The sequence below is a fragment of the Tinamus guttatus genome, unplaced genomic scaffold (assembly GCF_059628265.1).
Source record: "Tinamus guttatus ecotype Peru unplaced genomic scaffold, ASM5962826v1 Tinamus_guttatus_pri_ptg001602l, whole genome shotgun sequence".
NCBI lineage: Eukaryota > Metazoa > Chordata > Aves > Tinamiformes > Tinamidae > Tinamus > Tinamus guttatus.
Genome location: NW_028290136.1, coordinates 2345399 through 2364313, shown reverse-complemented (window position 1 = coordinate 2364313; position 18915 = coordinate 2345399). Strand labels below are relative to the sequence as shown.

The 18915-nt window shown below is 37.6% G+C and overlaps 1 protein-coding gene across 3 annotated transcripts in view; it reads left to right on the top strand.

Moving 5' to 3' along the window:
* The window catches only part of SAMSN1 (SAM domain, SH3 domain and nuclear localization signals 1), an 83984-nt gene extending 68259 nt beyond the window's left edge, over positions 1–15725 (top strand). For all 3 annotated transcript variants that reach the window (XM_088539344.1, XM_088539343.1, XM_010224362.2), the window contains 5 exons: positions 675–795; positions 2122–2273; positions 4341–4547; positions 5566–5716; positions 14496–15725. In XM_088539344.1, the coding sequence (XP_088395470.1) occupies positions 675–795; positions 2122–2273; positions 4341–4547; positions 5566–5716; positions 14496–14701 (837 nt within the window). In that variant the 3' untranslated portion in view covers positions 14702–15725. The remainder of the gene's footprint in view (positions 1–674; positions 796–2121; positions 2274–4340; positions 4548–5565; positions 5717–14495) is intronic.
* Positions 15726–18915: the final 3190 nt, after the last annotated feature.

Sequence of the window (18915 nt, the reverse complement as noted above, 5' to 3'; positions counted from 1 at the left end):
AATGTTATAACCTTGATGGGCCAATTCGATACACCACACCATTTAATTTTGTGAGAGTGACAGGGTTCTGTTATTTCTGAAATGCACTACTTTTTAAAGCGAGTGTCCTGTAGGTTGGGCAAGTTACTGAGCATGGTGCTAAATGCATTGGTGGTGTTCATGTGTGCACCCTATCTCTGAAATGCTCTGATGTGAATGCTTTCACTGTGTGCCTCTCAGTGCTTGGGATTTTCAGAAGTTCAGTGCAAAACATATCTGTGTCAGCTTGTACTTCTCCATGTGCTTTAATAATTAAAGTTTATGCTTCCTCCTCAGAGATAACCAGAAAAAAAGAAAAAAATCTGAACTTCATATTAAAAGCCTTTGTTGCTGCTCTGGTATTTTCACCACTGAAAATTTTTAAACAGAGAATCAGTTTAGCTACTTGAACAGGAATAGAATGAAAAGAGAGTGGTAGAGAGGAGACAAGTGATCTCTCCTAGATGAACGTGTTAATGGTAGTGTTGGGCATCCTTAATGCCTCTCATCAGCTTCTAAAGCGTTTTCTGTCTCAGAGGGGATCTAAATAAAGGAACCCAACTTGAGCTGTAAAGGTAATGATGATTAAAAAAAACACACAAATGTTTGTATAATTTAACTTTTGTGGTGGTTAACATCTGAATTTTCCATTAAAGAATGAAGAAGGAAAAGATGACGGTGATCCTGGTGGTGGAATACACACAGAGAAGGTTTCCCTAAAAAACAGTGACTCTATGGATAGTCTCTACAGTCTCAACAGTGGCCAAAGCTCATCTAGTAAGTATAAGATAGCCATACTTCTGTTTAGTCACGGGTTCAATATTATTTTTGTTTCAGGTATCAGAGCTGGTGATCCAAAATGTGACAGTAGAGAGTTTTGTAGTCTGGCAGGCAAATGTGCAATTTGATCAATCAGGTGGCAACTAGACTATGTTTCTCTCTCTCCAGAAATAGGCTGAGTGTTTTTGAGAGTGGTGATATTATCAGCAGTTAAAAAAAAAAAAAAAAAAAAGCTGGTATATATGCCATGTACATATATATATATCTACACATATGGCACGGGCATCTGTGGAGTTGTGGTTACTCGGTCCCTCTGGCCAAGCTGGAGGTGGTGACTGTGAGTTTGTCTTTGCTCTGCAGATACACGATGTTTCAGACAGAAGCCTGTTTGAAATGCCAGGTGGCTGGGGAGCTCAGCAAACCCACCAAAAAACTCCTCCAACAGGGTAGTCCTCATCAGGGGGCCGGTGAATCCCTGATGAGAAGTGGAGTTCGTATCCACATATTGCTCTGCTATGGCAGCAGGTCAGAGCTGTGCATGGTGACATTGCTGTGCTGTCACTGCAGGCATCACAGGAGCTGTAACTGGTGTCTCCAGTTGCAGCGCAGACCATTAGCAGCCATTAATCTGGCCTCTGATGGAGCTGTGCACTTAAGCAATCACTTCAAACAAAACCATTTCTGTCATAATTTTCTATGATGTGATTTGTGAAAATTGTATATGGGAGTTTACTTCCAGCACACTGCTGCTGTTATCTAAAAACATATTTGGATGGGATATTGCAGAGGTTGCTCAAATTTGCTTCAAGTACTGTGCCGATATTTTATAGCTTGACTTGGGTAAAATGACAGGCAGAAATGTTGATAAGATTAAAATTTCCCTCTGCAATGCAGGTCCCTTTGATGTTTTAGCTAGCTCTGTAATGAAATAAAACAATTTGTACAGTATTTGTTTTCATTTCTTTGAATAAACAGGAGAAGTTCAGCAGAATTAATTCCCTAAATTGCATTTTTAGAGTACATATTATTAATCTGCAGAGTAATATTTCAAAAAGTCTGCAAGTAAAATATGTAGTCTATTAGTATCATCACCAGGAAAAGATTACTGCAGGGAAGATCTCCAACCTATTTCCTTCAGTCTCTTGTAGAGTAGATTTTTTTTTTTCTTGTGGAATGTATTTTTACTGGGATATGTCAAAATCATAGAGAACACACTCTTTCTTAATTCTATGGGTTTGTACATTTTTCTCTTTGCTGCTGTGCAGAATGACATATCTGGGTGTCTAGGCAGGAGAACTAAATTTCCACTTGAATCCTTGTCAGGTGGAGTCACCAGCTGCTCTGATGGAACCAGCAACAGGGATAGCCTGAGGTTTGATGATGAGGTCCCTTACAGTGGGCCCTTCTGTGGCCGAGCCAAAGTACACACCGACTTCACACCAAGCCCCTATGACACCGACTCCCTAAAAATTAAGGTAAGGCAACTTACTTCAGGACTTCTTTTGTGGTAAGCATAACAGAGGAGTATTTTTGAATGTGAAGAAGTGTTTACTACAGCATTTTTAACTGTTAGCAACATGTACTTTAAAAGCAACACTGATCTGTTTTAGCAATATTTCTGGAAGAAAATGGTGACCTGATGACTGCAAAAGGCTCTTAGGTCATGGATTCCATGTAGTAGGTATCTCATCATAGTGCATCATGCAGTTTTCTTCAGCATAAAACACAAGTGGCTTCCTACCACTGCGAGGTCTCAAGTAAGAACAACATGGATCTCATGTCTTACATGAGACATGCAAATTATCCTCTAATTTTTCAGTCTCAGTTATGGAATATCAGACACTCGGGGACATTTATTGTCCTTAAAGGAAAAGCTTGCCATTCCTTTAAGCCTCTCTATAAGCACACATTTGAATTATTCCCTGGTCCTGACATCATGACCAGGGATGTCTGGGCTGTGTCAGCAAGGAAAAGGAACTCCTGAGTTGCCTGATTAAACCATGCTAAAAAGGCCCAGTCATTTTCTTCTCCCTCTATGTGCAGGTACTGGTAATATCACTGCCTGTTTCTTACCAAAACGTTTAACTAGTGCAGAAATGGCAAACTACTTCTGGATCATAAGTTCACTCTTAAGTCACTCAGATGATGTCTTTTAAAATTATAAAATAATATACTTAGGACTGAAATCCCCTAAGAATATCTCACAAAATTTCAGCACCCCAAATCTGAATTCAAGATGCATCTGTAACTTGGCTTGGAGCCACTGCCTAATCCTGATTTGCATCCACATCTGAATGTCTTGAGCTCTCCATAAGTGCCTAGAATATGTGTGCTTATAAAGCTTTAAGAAATGTTTTAGTTTCCATTTAAAACATTTTCATAGCTCTAAGGTTCATAGTCTAACAAAATTAAGCAATTTGAACACTGAATTTCATACTTGGATTTGCACCAAAGTAGGTTGACAGCTTTACTTACTTGCAATTTCTTGCCAGAAAAAGATTTGAAAATTTTGGAGACAGTAACAGATACTTTAACAAAAATGAGTCCGAATTTTAAGTTTGTAACAGAATGACAAATGACATGTTTACATGGGGATTTGTTACACAATTCAAAGACTTTCTTAAAAAAAAAATCTTACTTTTAGTAAAGAAAAAGTATACCATAACTGTATGATAACATTAAGGTGTAGATTACATACATAATTCCTGCCCAGAAAAAGAGGGGATGCTACTGTCATGGGAGCAAATTGTATAGGGGGTGTGATTTTAAGAGTCTTTTTGCTACCTGAATGACTGGTGTGTGAGCTAAGACCTTGACTTCCCTAGCTTGACTGTGAATATTTTTACCAAAACTTCTTTTTGAAGTTGCTGTGTTCTCACTCTTTTTGGCACTAATTTTTCTTTGAGTGCATGCAAAAGTGTGGAGCAATAGCCTTATTTGTCAGCCCTTCAGGAAGAGGATAGCAGAAAGGTATTAAGGAAGTTAAATGCCCTTTAGTGCCTTTCAGAATTATAGAACAGTGTTTCTTCCTGTAAAACGTGTAAACTTCACCTTTCGTATAGCTCAGCATCAGTCTTTGGAGACCCTTTTAGATGCTGGATCATAAGATTATTGTGTAAGTGGTTTTGGGTGAAGGAGTCAGCTGAGAGCCTATATAAAACATGGAAAACTCTCAGCACACACTTTCTCTTTTTTTTCTTTTTCAACAAAGTTATTCCTTCTATCCATGGCAATAGTTGCTTTCTGGTTGTAACCTTTCCTCCTTTCAAGGACCAAGAAGGGCATACAGGCAGTGGAAAGTGCTGTTCATCCTCACCTCTCCTTTGCAACATTTGGAGATAAGAACTAACACCACTACCTGTAATTCTGCTTGCTGGGATATTATAAAAGTAGAAGACCTTGATCTGGGTTATTTTTAAAAGTTACTTTGCTCTGCTTAGCTATGATTCTGTGCTGTATGTGCTATTTTTTGCCACATAAAGGAAAAGTCACATATCACAAACCAGATGTATAAGCAGTGGTGTTCTTTTTTCTTGTTCTAGAAAGGAGATATTATAGACATCATCTGTAAGACACCCATGGGCATCTGGACAGGCATGCTGAACAACAAAGTAGGAAACTTTAAATTCATTTATGTGGATATTATTTTGGAAGAAGAAACTGCACCCAGGAAACTAAAGCCGCACAGAGGAAGCAAAAGGGCCAAACCTAAAACTTTACAAGAACTCCTGGAATATGTCCATCTGCAGGTCAGCAAACACGTTTCCCAGACCTGTACGAAGTATTTGATTTGAGTGCACTTGGGCTTGGATGTAATTTACAGACACAACCAGAAAGGCAGGCCTCAGCAGTTTTGAAGTCAGTAAAGAGGCTTCATTTCTGTCTTCTATCTTATATGAGCGGTTTGTGTAACTGCATTTCACCACATGATTTGGTTAGGCTAAAAGAGTCGCTGCAAAGAGGCACTCAGTTGAGAAGTGGTGACTTGTCAAGTGACCATAACCTGAACGTGAATGTGTGCCTAAGTTTAGAAGGTGTGTGAAGAAATGGAAATCTCAGTCTGACCTCATTGCCAGCATTGTAATTCCCTTTTTTTTTTTTTAACTGATTTTTATAATCCTTAGGGAGGAATAGTCTTTATTCACCATGGTTATATGGTACGTCTCTCCATCTCCGGAACCTAGTTCTTGACTGGGCATCAAAGTATTTTTATATCATGATTTACAAGCAACATTCCTAACTAATGGTTATTGCTTTTTTGCTGAGATGAACACTCCTTTTCCTGGAGCACACAGAGTCTCATACCGCATCAATACACAGCTAAAGAAGGACTGTGTGCAACGCAGCACAGCTGAGGGCTCTCTGAGCTTCTCACTTGCTCATATATCCAATGACTTCTTCTTTGCAAATGCAGAGCAGGTCTTGTTTCAGAGATCGTCCAGGACCCTAATGGAAAGTAGTCTATGGGGTGGGCCCAGGAGTCTCCCAAAACTGGGCAGATTATATCATTTACAGCACAGTTCTGTCCAATTTGCTGCTAGACTCTATGTTAAAGCCTTGACCACAGACTCTGGGATGGCCAACTGGGCATCTCTGCCTCTGTCTTCTTCTCTCGGTCTGTTTTTATGCCTAAAGCAGATCAGCCAGACTAGAGAATGGGACCCATCTTTCTTAACCTGACAAAAAAAAATGAAATAGAATTTGCATTTATTCCTTTACTAAACATAGTGCTTGTTTATAAGAGGATTTACTTGTTTCTTTTTGTAGGATTATGCCTCAACCCTCTTGCTAAATGGCTACGAAACTCTAGAGGACTTAAAGGATCTAAAAGAGAGCCATTTGATTGAATTAAATATTTCAAACCCAGAAGACAGGGTGAGATTATTATCAGCAATTGAAAATCTACAGGACTATGACAGTAAGTGTTTAAGCTTAAAGAGCATATTTTGATTGAAGAAACATGTTTAAAGAAATAGTGATTCTTCCACTGATCTATTAAATGATTCTTCTTTTAAATATAAAATGGGGAGTTAGGTGGTTTTCTTGTGTTTTTAGATGAATAACTGTATACCTCTTCTAGCTATGTACATAATTACTGTGCCAGTTACACCTGAATGCTTTAAAGTTTCCCATTTATAGATCTTAAACTACAGGCAAATAGCAACTAAGCATCATTATCTCCTATTTACGGTTCAGTAACAACACCTAGAGCGGTTGATGACTTGCCAAAAGTGACCATGTCTGCGGTACAGCAGATAGTCAAACATCCCAAACTCTGGGCTAGCATCTCCACCAAAATAGAGCTATCTTCAAAAAGTGCAATGAAGATTTTTCTTTATTTTTGTGACATTATGTCTGCAGAATAGTCTTCCATCTTGCACATCATCCCACACCTACATGGATGTGTATTGGTTATGTTTTTAGCTCTTGAAGTGGAGATCTAACTCCCTCCCCCCCCCATGTTTTCCTCACTTGTTCTTTTCTATGGGATTGGAAATGCCAGAATACAAAACAGGAAATACTGTTCTCTTGATATTTTCATGGTATTTCCAGGATAGTTTCTAGTTTGAAGCAGTTTGTATCAAGCTAGAAACTTGCAGCTAAGCATCTATATAATTAGATAGTCAACCAAAATCAGAGAGATATTCCTCTTCGTTAGTATTCGTGCACAATCATCTCTAGCCTGAGCAGCTGCTTGATCAAAACTATGTGCATTGCAAAGCATCTGAAATATAAAAAGAGACTAAGAAAAGCAGTGCTTTCCTGGAATATTTTAACATCAATCGATCTTCAACTCTCCAGTTTTTCTCTCCTCAGTACATAGGTGAATTTCCATTCCTATTTCAACACATGTACATACATAAACACATACCTGCATGCATGCATATGCTTTTGATACATATTTTTTTCTGAGTTTCTAAGCATATCTTAGGTTGGCTCAGCCGTTCACCTTTCACTGCAGGTTTTGTCAAATATTCCCCTGTGGGTCTTCGCTGATCTTGTTTTTGTATTCATGTTTGGGTCTTTCTGGACCCCATTTCTACATGCAGACTTTCCTATTCTCTTAAATAGATAACTGCAAAGCAGCTAAGGTCCTTGCATGTGGGAGAAGCATTTAAATGGTTTTCTTTGCCCCCTTGCCCCAGATCACTACTTCTTCTTGGTCTTCAGCTTTGTTAAGGGAAGGCTAGGAGAGGTCTCTTAAAGAACTCTTTACAGAGGTAGCGAAAGAGTAAATGTGGGTAAGAAAGAGTTAGATTCTCCAAGAATTATGCTTCAGAGATCTAGTTGAGAGTCACATGAAAATATACTCGCTTTCTTGCTTTGCTCTTGAATTGAATACCTGTGTGTCTACATCTTGGTAACTAGCCTTGCTGCACTTCCTGGACATTTTACGGCATTTGTTTTTCTATACCAATATTTAACATGAAAAATTTAGTGGAAAATGCTACATTATAGTTGTTGCAGAGTTTTGCATCAATGTGAAGAACAAGACCAAAACATAATGTCTTTTACTAGTCCATGCAAAAGTCAGACTATACTGAGATAGTATATCTGTGGTTTACTATTTGTGTTTCTTGTGTAATAAAAAGTAGAGCAAGCATCCTAAGTTGACACCACAAAGATTTTTTTTTCAGAATGTCTTTATCGCTTAATATTCTACATATTCCTGTGCAAGGAGCAAGCCTGAAAAGCACATGTCCTGTATACTGAACAAGTTTATTCAATTATCCAAATAGTTTTTTTCCTGATCGATAGCATGGGATAAGCTACTTTCCTCAAGGCAGTATGGTAGTCCTGATGGTATCTATATGGTAGTTTAACAGTTTAAATTCTTCTAATAGTTCCGGAAATAATAATATTAAATCTTATAAAGTGATCCACATATCAAAACCAGTTCTTAGAAATTATGCACACTTACAGAGACCGTTAATAAGACAACTCTTTAAATACAGTCCTAGCTGTACGCAGTCATTAACGTGTAATTGAGTTTCAAAATAGTCAAAATGTATATGTTTCAAAATGTATATTTTAAGGCAAGCCACATAAATAATTTCTTCTTAGTTTGGGATGCTCTCCTGATTCAGGGCTGAATCAAGTCCTCGCTTTATCAAGTTGCCAAAGGTTCATGTTTGTCACATGACTGGTAGTGCAAGAACAGGATTTAACAACCTGCTCTGATATTGAGGACTAAAACTGGTAGAAGCCATCTGCTAAGCAGTTATAATGAAAGATGGGGAATAAAGATGATCTTGGGGATAAGCTCGGCATTTGCCTGACCTTGTCCCAATCATTTGACCTTCATGTGCTTCTGTCAATCCAATTGGAAAATTGGGTTGAAAGATCAGGGTGCCACTGTATAAACGAATTCTGCATCTGAACTGAACTTTCCTAGGTCAATATTCTCCCCCACCACCCCAAGTGGGCATGACTCAGTCCAGCATAAATGATTTCTTAATTAAAATTGATTTTCTACCTTGCTTAGAAGTGAGCAGCATAATTACCCACAGCTACAAAGTAATCTGTTTACTGGCCAAGAATGCACTGAAGTATTCCCCATGTAAGTCAGCGTTCTTCCAGGTAAAAGCTCATTCCTTTTATAAGCTTTGTGGAAAAATATACCAATGCCATAGGTCACATTTACTGTTCTGAGCCTGTCTTTCTCGCAAACCTGGAACAGTTCTGCTTTTTTGTGTTATGTTCATACTTCTGTAAAGCATGTGTGTGATTCATGAACGGAGTATAAGGTACTGTCCAGAGTTAAAAAGCAGGAAATTCTGAATTTTCATGACTCTAGTTTCACTCATAATAGCCAAGGACCTTGAAGCATAGCTCCATTTAGTTGATTTTACTATAAATGTAATAAAACACGATTTAATATTTCTTTAATGCGAAATCTGCCACTGTGAAACGTCCAGATGTTTTTACTGGGCTTTTCTTCTCTTTTCTTGGATTTTTCTTGACATTTATTATATGTTATGCTGAGTGATTTCTCTATACTCTATATTTGAAACTAAATAATTCATGTTGCAGAAAAAAAAAGGGGTTATTGAGTTTTCTCTCCAAAAAAAAAAAAAAAGCAACAGTCTCCAATGATATGTTCCTTAAAGCTGGTAAAAATGGAGGATTTCTGGGAAATAGTTTTTTTCTCTTTTTTTTTTTCCTTTTGCATATGATTTAAGCCTGAAAGAGTTTGAAAATAAAAAGTTTTACCCCTCTCATGCCCATAATGAAAAACTAAATTGTACTTAGGAAAATGATACCACAAAGTGGTTTTTAAACATATTTTGCACTTTAACCCTTGGGAGATGCGAAGGTTCAAATTTATCCCCTTCAAGTATCTGAGTCAGATTATGTTAAAACAAGAAGATTTTGTAAACTCTTTTGTTTTAGAAGTTTGGTTGCTATAAGTTGATCAGACCTACATTTTTGGCACAGAATGAGTGCATTCAATGAATTCATGACTGGGGAGGGGAAAAAAAAAAAGAGTTCTTTTTCAGAAAGTATTTCTTAATAGCCTTCCATTCTTCTCCCAGATGGCTTCTAGACAGGAGATGAATGTCTGTGCTTTTCTAGGATGCTATTTTTAAAGTGAAGCTTTTGCTGGATGCTAAATGAATACAGTAATAAAAGAAGTTTGTAAGTTCTTTCTTGGCTGCTTCCTACTACAGACATGTGCACACACACACACATGTGCAAAATAGGCTCGATTCCCTTCTTACCTACATGGTGCAAGGCAAGAGGTTAATTTCTGAAGTCTGAGGACTCATATTATTCTCAAGCTTTTGAAAAACAGTGAAATAAGAATTCACTGAGTATATGCATATAGTTGATTATACAGAAAAATAAATAAAAGGTGCATAGGTGTAATCTTTGAGATAATCTTTCTACCCGAATTCCTAAATCCATTCCTTCCTTAGCATGCTTTTTATATCTGACTAAGAGCCAGATCCTAAATCCTCACTTCTGGTAACACGATCATTTTTTTATTTACTGCACTTGTTCAGCTGGACAGTAGATAGCTGTCGGGATACGGCTTTGAGTTTTAGTTGCATTCCTTATTCAAGGACCAAGCATCAATGGTAAATTGACATACCTCTCCACACTGTTGAGTCCTTTTAAATAAGTGGAGTTACACTAACATCATGCCAAAGTCAAATGGCAATCAAAAAGCACTCCCTTCCTCAACTGTGGTAGTTGCAATTCATTGATCTGCAAGTAATATTTCAGATTTCCCTAGGATCCTACAGCAAAGGTTACCTTTCTGAGGGATATGTACCTAGTGGAAAAGAGTGCTACTAATAAACAAAATCTTCCCTGCTTGAGCATTAGCATTTCTCACCTTTTTCAGGCATATCCGTTTGCTTCCTGGTTTTAGAGAAAAAGGAGCTTCTCACCTCTCTCTTTTAACTGTAAAGCTCCACTCGTATCAGTTCAGTATCCCTAAGTTTGTAATCTGCTCTGAGCTGCAGAATCTTTGCCACTGTGGTAAGATCCACCCTCTGAAGTATATGCAAACTCAGCTGCTGAAATCATAAAAAGGTTGCAGCTGACCTCAGTAAGTGCTTTTTTTACTTTTTTTAATTTTAATTTTTTATTTTGCATGTCTGAAATTATGCATAAAAGACTTACTCATTTGATTCCCTAAATTATTGCATGTGTCTACAGAGCCACTTCAGGTTTCTCTGCTTCTTGATAAAGAAGGATCATCATTTGCTGCTTTAAAAAAATCTTCATGGGGTTTTGTTTCATTTTAATGGAGAGACAGTCTTACTGTCCACTACAGGTTGATACATGGCTTTCATATGTACTTAGGCTCTAACATCAGCCTTGAAGACACATTTTATTTAGGCCTTCTCTTACACTGGTCAATAAGACACCAAAGCTCCTCTCAGGAAGGCCCAGAAATGGCTCAGCTAAAGGACTGGTCGCAGACAACCTCCGAGCTCTATTTGCCTTACGGGATCTGGTAAAACTCACAGGGCACACCTAAGTATGTCTCATTGCTGGGTAGCTTTTTTTTTTTTTTTAATGACAATAACTAAGCCTTCTACCATTCCTCACAGTGTCTCTGTGACCTTAGTATCTTCCCAAGCAGAATTGCATTAAACCTAGGCTTAAAGTGCTCTCTTAATCAAGAGTTTGCACTGATTAAAGAAGAAAACTGGAGAAGAAAAGAGAGATCCCTCCCCTCATGTTCCATAGCACATCTATACCACTGCACCAAAAAAAAAAAAAAAAAAAAAAAAAGTTAATATCCAAGATCTAAGCAATGAGGAAAATGCATATGTATGACACAGCTATTGCCAAGGCTAAAAGCCTAACTTTTTTTCTCTTTTTCAGTACTCTGAATATAATCCTACAGTGTAGTATTAGAATATACGTGTCAAAATGATGCATATCTTGGACTCTTCTGGCCATATCGTAGACATGTGACTGAAAGCTATTTATCTTGTATGAAACTGCTTTACTAGAGAAAAATGATAGGGCTTCCATTTGTTGATAAGATAGTGATTTCTGATGATTCTGCAACATCTAATGGCAGTTTAATTTTATCAATTTCTGTTTCCTGTGAATCATATCTTTCTTCTTCTTAAGCCCAAAGATTACACCAGCAAATTTACCTTTCCTAAAGTGGAACTTGAACATGTATTTTTAAATGAAGGAATTAAGAGCAACTGAATGTAAAAGCCAAAAGCTAAAAGAGGCAGAGTTTCTTTCTTGCTTCAACAGCCAAAGCTGTATGTTACACATTTAACACTCAGCATCCTGTTCAAGCAGTTTGGTAGTTACTGCAGGTCTGCCTTAAAAAAAAAAAATTGCTTTCCATCTTTTCTTCTTAGACATGTTTTCTCCTCAACTTTTTCTGCTCGCTGTAAAAAAGAATTATTTTCTATTTGCATTTTTTCAAATATCTGAAGATTTTTGGTTTCAAGATTTTCATTTTTTTTATATCTCCATGTATGTTTTCATTATAGATTTTTTTTCTAATGGATCTTAAATATTTCTTTTACTATGTGAAGTCACATGCTGCATGAGTTCAAAGCTTTGCTGTATATCACTTACAAGTTAAATTACCAGACATGTGGTAGCTCTGTTACAAAGATCTGCACAAAGATATCCTATTTCCAGGATGTTAAAGGTAGTTTTGTCTGTAGCTACTAAATATCAGAGAATAGAGTTATTGAAAAATAGTCCATGTATTTGAAAATTTCTTTATTTAGATTTAATAAAAATCTCAGTTCCTGCCTTGTTTGCATCTCGAGCACTGAAACACATGGGGGGAAGGCATTGCTATGAAAGAAGCAATGCTTTTCACATAGGAAGTACTTGGATTATCACAGCTAGTTTTAGGGCTCTAATATATTGACCAAAATCGGATTTTTTTTTTTTTTAAACCACTAGTTACTTGCTCTTCTTTCCCACTGAAAAATAAACGAAGTGGATGGAAATTCCTCTTTGACCTTGAGAATGTAAACAGGATTAACTCTTTTTAGGTCACTGCTTGACAGGACAGCAGATGATTGCAGAGAAGCTGATAAAAGCCCTCGCAGGCAGCATTACGGCTGATGGGGAGATTAGGGGGAGGAAGCAGGAGCCCACACGCCCCAGCAAAGGAGGTGTTCATGGAGAGCGCGCAGGGACCGCGCAGACGCCGGGCATCGTGGGGCGGCCAGGACGGGGGCTATGAGCTAATGAGACAGTTTGGACAAGGTTTTACTTAGGCATCTGCTGTTGTTTGTGCTAAACTCCTGCTGCTGCTACTAATAGCAGCAGTAATGCCTTCGCTGGTGTAATTCCTTTGGTAATTCCTTTCTGACTTCAATCAGAAATCAATTTGACCCCTTCATGATCAAATATTTTCCCTGCAAGGAGAGATAACATTTGACACGGCAAGCTGCGTTCTGTAAAGTGAGAAGGGGATCAAACAGTTACAGCAATCAATTAAATCTGCTGAAAGGTGTATTTTTTTCATGCAAGTGCTATTAACCATGAATTTGTCTAGGAACAAGGTGGGTCTTCTGTTCCTTGGAAAACATTTAAAATAATCCTAGATTTCCTTCTGAATACATAAGGTTATGCCTATAGCATCAGGCTTAATGCAGAAATCATTGAGTTGAGACCTTGGATTCTTGTCTTCAAAAATCAGATTAGTTTATTAAACTCAATTAGTTAATTCAAAGTTTGAAAATAACAAATGGTACTAATCAGTCCAAACAAATCTACAAGACTTCCATGAACTCCATGGACTTCCATACCTAAGTATGTTTCTAATCTAAAAATATTTCCAGATATATCAAAATGCTCTGAAATGTGTATTGAAATTCTGTTTATAAAGTGAAAAAGGTCCTGAGGATCACACTTTTCCATTTCAATATTTTCAGAGTAAAACATTTGAGTTTTTATTTCTAAATTCTTTCTAGTTTTACAATGTAACATGAGTGGAAAAAAATCCAAATCAAAAATCTTTCCCAAAGCTCACAGTTTCCAACAGCTGCAACATTTTATTTTTTTTTAAATTTTGGGGATTTCACTTGGAACTAAGCTAGATATCAAAATAAAAACCTTTGTGAAATAGGACTTCCTTGTGTCTTACTTAAGTTGGGACAATATAAATCAGAGTCAAAAGTGAAGATCTACATTTCACTCTTTTATGGTGGATTAACAATATAAATGAAATAAAGGAACATTAAAAGAAGGGTATCATTTTTCTTAAAGACTAAAGTAAAAAAAGGTAAAAGCATCTGTTTTTCTTGAGACCTGTTCCTCAGGCTTAGTTTGGAAAGCAAGCCAAAATTTGAAGTAAAAACAGGGTTAAAAAAAGACAGCAAGAAAAAAAGAACAAATGGGAAAGATTTTATATGTTATAGCTAATTTGCTGAAGAAAGTTATTGTGAGTAAACAGCATGTATTTCATGGCCAAAAAATAGAAAGTGAACTTCATCTACAGATGAACTTCATATATCACATTCGATACATAGGTATGTCCCATCAACAAGATACCAGCTTGCTGACTGTTTCTGAGACGTCTGTTGATACCTCTGAGTTGCAGATTTTATGAGTTTCAACAGTTTGGCCATATAACAGCAAAACAAGAACAAAGTATTAGCAGGAGAATTTGTGTGGAGAGGTTGTCAAAGGTATAGCAGGAGTTAGGCAGCTAGTTCTCTGAGGCCTTTTTATTTTGGAAAATCTCCTTTTTGGATATCAAATTTAGGAAATTTCATTCAGTGAGTAGCTCCCACTGAAAAGTCAAGTGCTTTAGGAAACCTAATTACTTCATTCTGAGGACTTCAAAGGATCAGTCAACTATAGGTTGCTATGCAGTGCAGGTTAAATAGTTGGGGACACATTCGAAAGACACATAATCTCTAATGGCGTTGGGATCTTGCAAGGTTTTGCGCCCATACATACTCTAAAGGACTTTACTGGATGAGGCCAAAATCCTAGGCATTCATCTCTGAACAAAACAGCACAGCATCAGAGCTCAACAGGAACTTAGATGTCATTGTTCTCATGCAATGATACTTTTAATTATTTGATGCTGAGGTTTCTGTTTCTGATGGACAAAGTTAATGATCTAGTCATGTGTATATTACCAGTTTTATTTCTACAGCTCTTCAAGATCAGCTGCCTTGTTATCTCAAGCTCGTTCCATGAGTACTTGTTTTGACACTTCTTTCTGTTCCTTGTAGCTGAACAACAGCAAGAAAATGAATGTGGTCAAGACTCCCAGAGCTTAAGCCCTCAGCACAGCTTTGACAAATCACAGTTAAATGACTGTCCAAGAGATTCTGGCTGTTACATCTCATCAGAAAATTCAGATAATGGTAAAGAAGAGGTAGATCCAGAAGCCCTGTCTGACATGGTACAGTCAATGGAGATCAGTGGATCAAACTGATCCCATCCTGGTGCTTTTCTGCAGATTTTCAGAAAGGATGATCAGATAAGTTAATGTGCTGGTGTGACAACACAGAAGCAGAGCACAAAATAGTTTCAACGCCAAAAATCTGCTTCCCTCCGAAGTATGATGCTCTAGACTGTTTAAAATGTGGACATTTCATAGCTAAATCTTCATTGATAATAAGAATATCTTATGCTTTTCTTTTTAATGAATCCACAGACATTTGACTGCAAACTTTTTTTTTATCTATATATTTATATTTGTACAGCAAATGCATTTTCTATAATGATGGGGAATTGTTTTAGGTGGCAGTGATATGTAATCAGGACATGTTCATTTCTGAACCAGTCCAAAATGTTGTAAATATTGTACATCTTCATTATTTTAAAAAGATAAATTGCACTCTCTCTATTTCAGATGACTTTCACTGGTATTTGTACAGAACATATTTTCATTAATATCATAATTAAGAGGTGTACACGTTCCTGTCCTCCTTGGGAAAGTATCAAGCTAATTCTCATTAATATTAAAGCTCTTTCATACTGTTCTTCTCCAAAATGGACTCTAAAGCAGACAATCTTCTGCAATTTGCCCGAAAGGTACAAAAGAACTTGAGCATAAATGCTGCGTGTTCAGTATCTTTTAGGAGTACAGAGCCATCTGACTTTCTTATACACTGGCAATTTCTGTACTGTTATTTTCACAACTATCCTCATATTTCCAAACATTGTTAAAATAATGCAAGCTTGGAGCAAAAGACCAGTATTAATAATGTGCTTTTATGATTATTTTTTGTGAAGCTCTTGCCTTTTGTGTGTCACGTGAAATTTGTTAATAGAAATGCTTGTTTGTGAACAAATCTCAGAAGCTAATAAGGTTATTGTACATTATTGTCTTTCATATGAGATTTAATTGTCATTTCTCAGCATATTTTGCACTGGAATATACAATGTATCTGCCTGTTTTCTTTTAAAGTACTCCCTTTAAAAATAAACAGAATCATGCATTTGAGCCCTTTAAAGACTAGTTGATTTTTAATGTGGACATTACATTTCAAAGACCTCTCCGTTCAAACATCAACACACTAAATGGCAAATGCTGAAAATTTTTATCATACATAAACATCTGTGATTCAAATCAATATAGAAGGTTTCTGTTCACTATTTAGTCACACGGTTTTCATAATTGAAGGCATTTTGTATTCATGTTAAATAATTTCCACATATTGCTAACAACTTAAAAGAAAATCATTTTCAGAATGGCCCAAACATGGAAAGTTCCACTCAAAAAAAAGTATTTCTGAAGAAGATGCAAGAAAGTGAAAAACTTCTCTTTGTTTCTTTCTTTTGAATGGAAATGCTTTGTGCAGTTTTCATGACACCTCACATAGCTTTTATCAAATTCCTAATATGCCGTGAAAAAATAGTATGAAAGTAGCAATTATAAGAAACTACATGCGCTAAATTTCAAAGTTTTTGATTAAAAAATAATATACTTAGGTTAGAAAAATAGTCATAGGAGATGCTTAGATTTGTTTCTGTTTTTAACTTCTTACCGTATAAGCTTCAGCTGGCTACAAGCATACTGCCAGGTGTGCTGGTGATGCAGCATCAGAATTTAATCCTTTGCAGGAATGAAGTACATGGAAGCTTTTATTAAGCAGCTATGCTTGTTTCTTACTACATTCCTAGGTAATATGTCCTCACACATAGTGCTGATTTTAAGTAGTATCATCTCCTCATTCTAGAAAATGACTAAAGTCTGCTCGAATTGCTCTAAGACTGGGAGTTTTTTTGGCTTCTGCAATAGAGGTGCTTACTATTCTGTCTGCGAAAGTGCTGAACGTGGACAAATATGTTGAGGTGAATTTAAATATGATTATGACTGTCAAGAAACAGTTATATGTGTCAAGGGCTAACAACCACAGGGACCAGAAGTATGCTGTGATACAAACACACTAAGAAATGTTTATTAACATAGATTTAGAATTGTAAATATGTCTCCTTAACTACTTGTGGTCAGGCAGTCACGGCTGACTTTCAGTGGATTAAAATACCCAACTGCTATACATGCTTTTAGAAGAACTAAGCCTGCATAAACTTGGATAGATGGCCTTATACAAACAGGTAAGGTTAATTAATTGCTAACTATGGCCATGAGCTGTGGTTTACCCAGTTCTTACTCCAAAGGGTTTTTCTGTTTAGAAAAAATGTGTCAACTGAAAGCTTGCTCAAAACACTTCTAACTTCCTGTGAAGGCAGCATAGATTAGATCTCAAACTGAGAAACTTCCGCTCTCTCAAGCTATTCCGAGAAAAGGATGAGGAAATTTCATACCACAAAGAGTAGAATGCAGATTTCCTACAAGAAGCATGCGCAAGTGTCTTTCATCTCACAGTGGTCTTGCTAACCGCGCTGATCGCGGATTAAACTATTTGTCTCTGCATAAACACTTCTCTGCCTGGCTTTAGGGCTGGTTAATCTGAATAGTAGGCTTTTACTTCTTATTAAGCAATTTTTATAGCAATTATTACGCATCTACAGAAAGTCTGGTAGAGAACTGAGCTAGCTGTATTTAAGCTGAAAAGGTCCCAGAAAAACAAGCATCAGAGGTTTTCTCTACTTGCTGCAGGGTGTCATGTCCTTCTCCTCTTTCATTACCTTCCTCTATAAAGGTAGTGGTGGGCCACAAGGTTTGCAATTCTCTGATGGGGAGATAACTGCAACACTACCTTTCTCTGTGGTTATAAGGCATAAAAAAAAGGCCTCAAACCACATGGTAGAGGCTAGGCTCATGTAAGTGACCTTGCTGAAGCCAGCGGTGGTGTTGCTTGGCTTTGGCCAGTGGAGATTTCCCCGCGCCGCTGAGGGCTGTGGTGCAGATGCACATGCTTCCCCCTCTGCACCTGCGGTGCTGGGCTGCCCGCAGGCACGTGTGCGGCCACCAGTGCTTGGGGAAAGGCCAGTAACTCAGAATGACTTGCCCAAAGTGACTCTCAGTAAGGCTCAGGTGGCAGCGGGGGTCCTCAATTTAGTGGAGGGCACCTCCAGGAGAAGGGTAGCATCCAAGGGAGGAGCTGCATGTCATACTGAGGCCATGGGCTAGGCTGTAAACCTCAGGAATTAGTGTCCTGTCCTCCAGGTTTTGTCATAAAGCTTCTGAAATTCAGTGGATATAAATGCATTGGCAGAGTGTTTAGAAACAGGAGGATTCAATATTCCTTCTGGTTTGGTGTGAAGGAGTGCATGAAGTACAGGGAAGGACATGGGTATGTCTGTGGAAAAGATGAAGGAGATATTTCTTTGCCTGAACCCTTTTTTCCTTCTTTCCCTTTAAACACTGCTAACAGCTAACAGCACATCAAGGAAAATAAGCTACAAAAAAAAAAAAAAAAGGATGGACAGGAAAACTTTATGGATATATTCTTGCTCAGTCACAGAGTGGAGCAAAGAAGGCCAGGAACTGTGAAAAAATTAAGGCTGTTCTCAGGCTTGAAATTAGCTGAAATGCAGTTGAAATTAGGTGAATTATAAGATGATGCACTTGTATAAATCATACTGGATTGCAATTCAGCACCTTCTTCTTTCCATGTGTAAAGTACAGAATAAATGCTTGCATTTTGCTGGTGCTCAAGACTGTGGGGAGACAGATTTTTAAAAACAAATGACAGGAGGCTTTATTTAGTGTAATTATTCATGAAAGCAAACACACAAAAACACTGATGGCAGCTTTATTGTAGCTGAACTCTGGCAGAGTCAAAGGTAAGAACAATTCTGTACTCGGGTACTAATGTCACTTGTGTTTGGCCCATGCTGGGTGTTCACCACCTGCCTTTCCTAGCTGCTGCAGAGGAACATGGAGAAAGTGAGTGCACTGGCAGATGCTATTGCTGTGTTGTTAGAGCCCTGGACTTAAAGGCCCAGATTTTGTTTCCAGAGGTCCATTGACACACTTTGTGATGTTGAGCAAATCATTTTTCTAATACTTTGTTGCCCATATGTAAAAATGAACTGGGTTTTCAGTGCCAAGAAGCATATATACTGCATTTTGGTCCCCATGCAATTTTGTTAGGAAAAAAACCTTGCTCCAACTCACTATTCTCTGTCTGCACTCCACTGCAATAAGCCTTATTTTCTACTCCTAGTCCATGCTTCTCGTCCTGTGGTCCTCCAGGACTCCCTGTACCTTTAGCATGAGATACTGCCATAAAT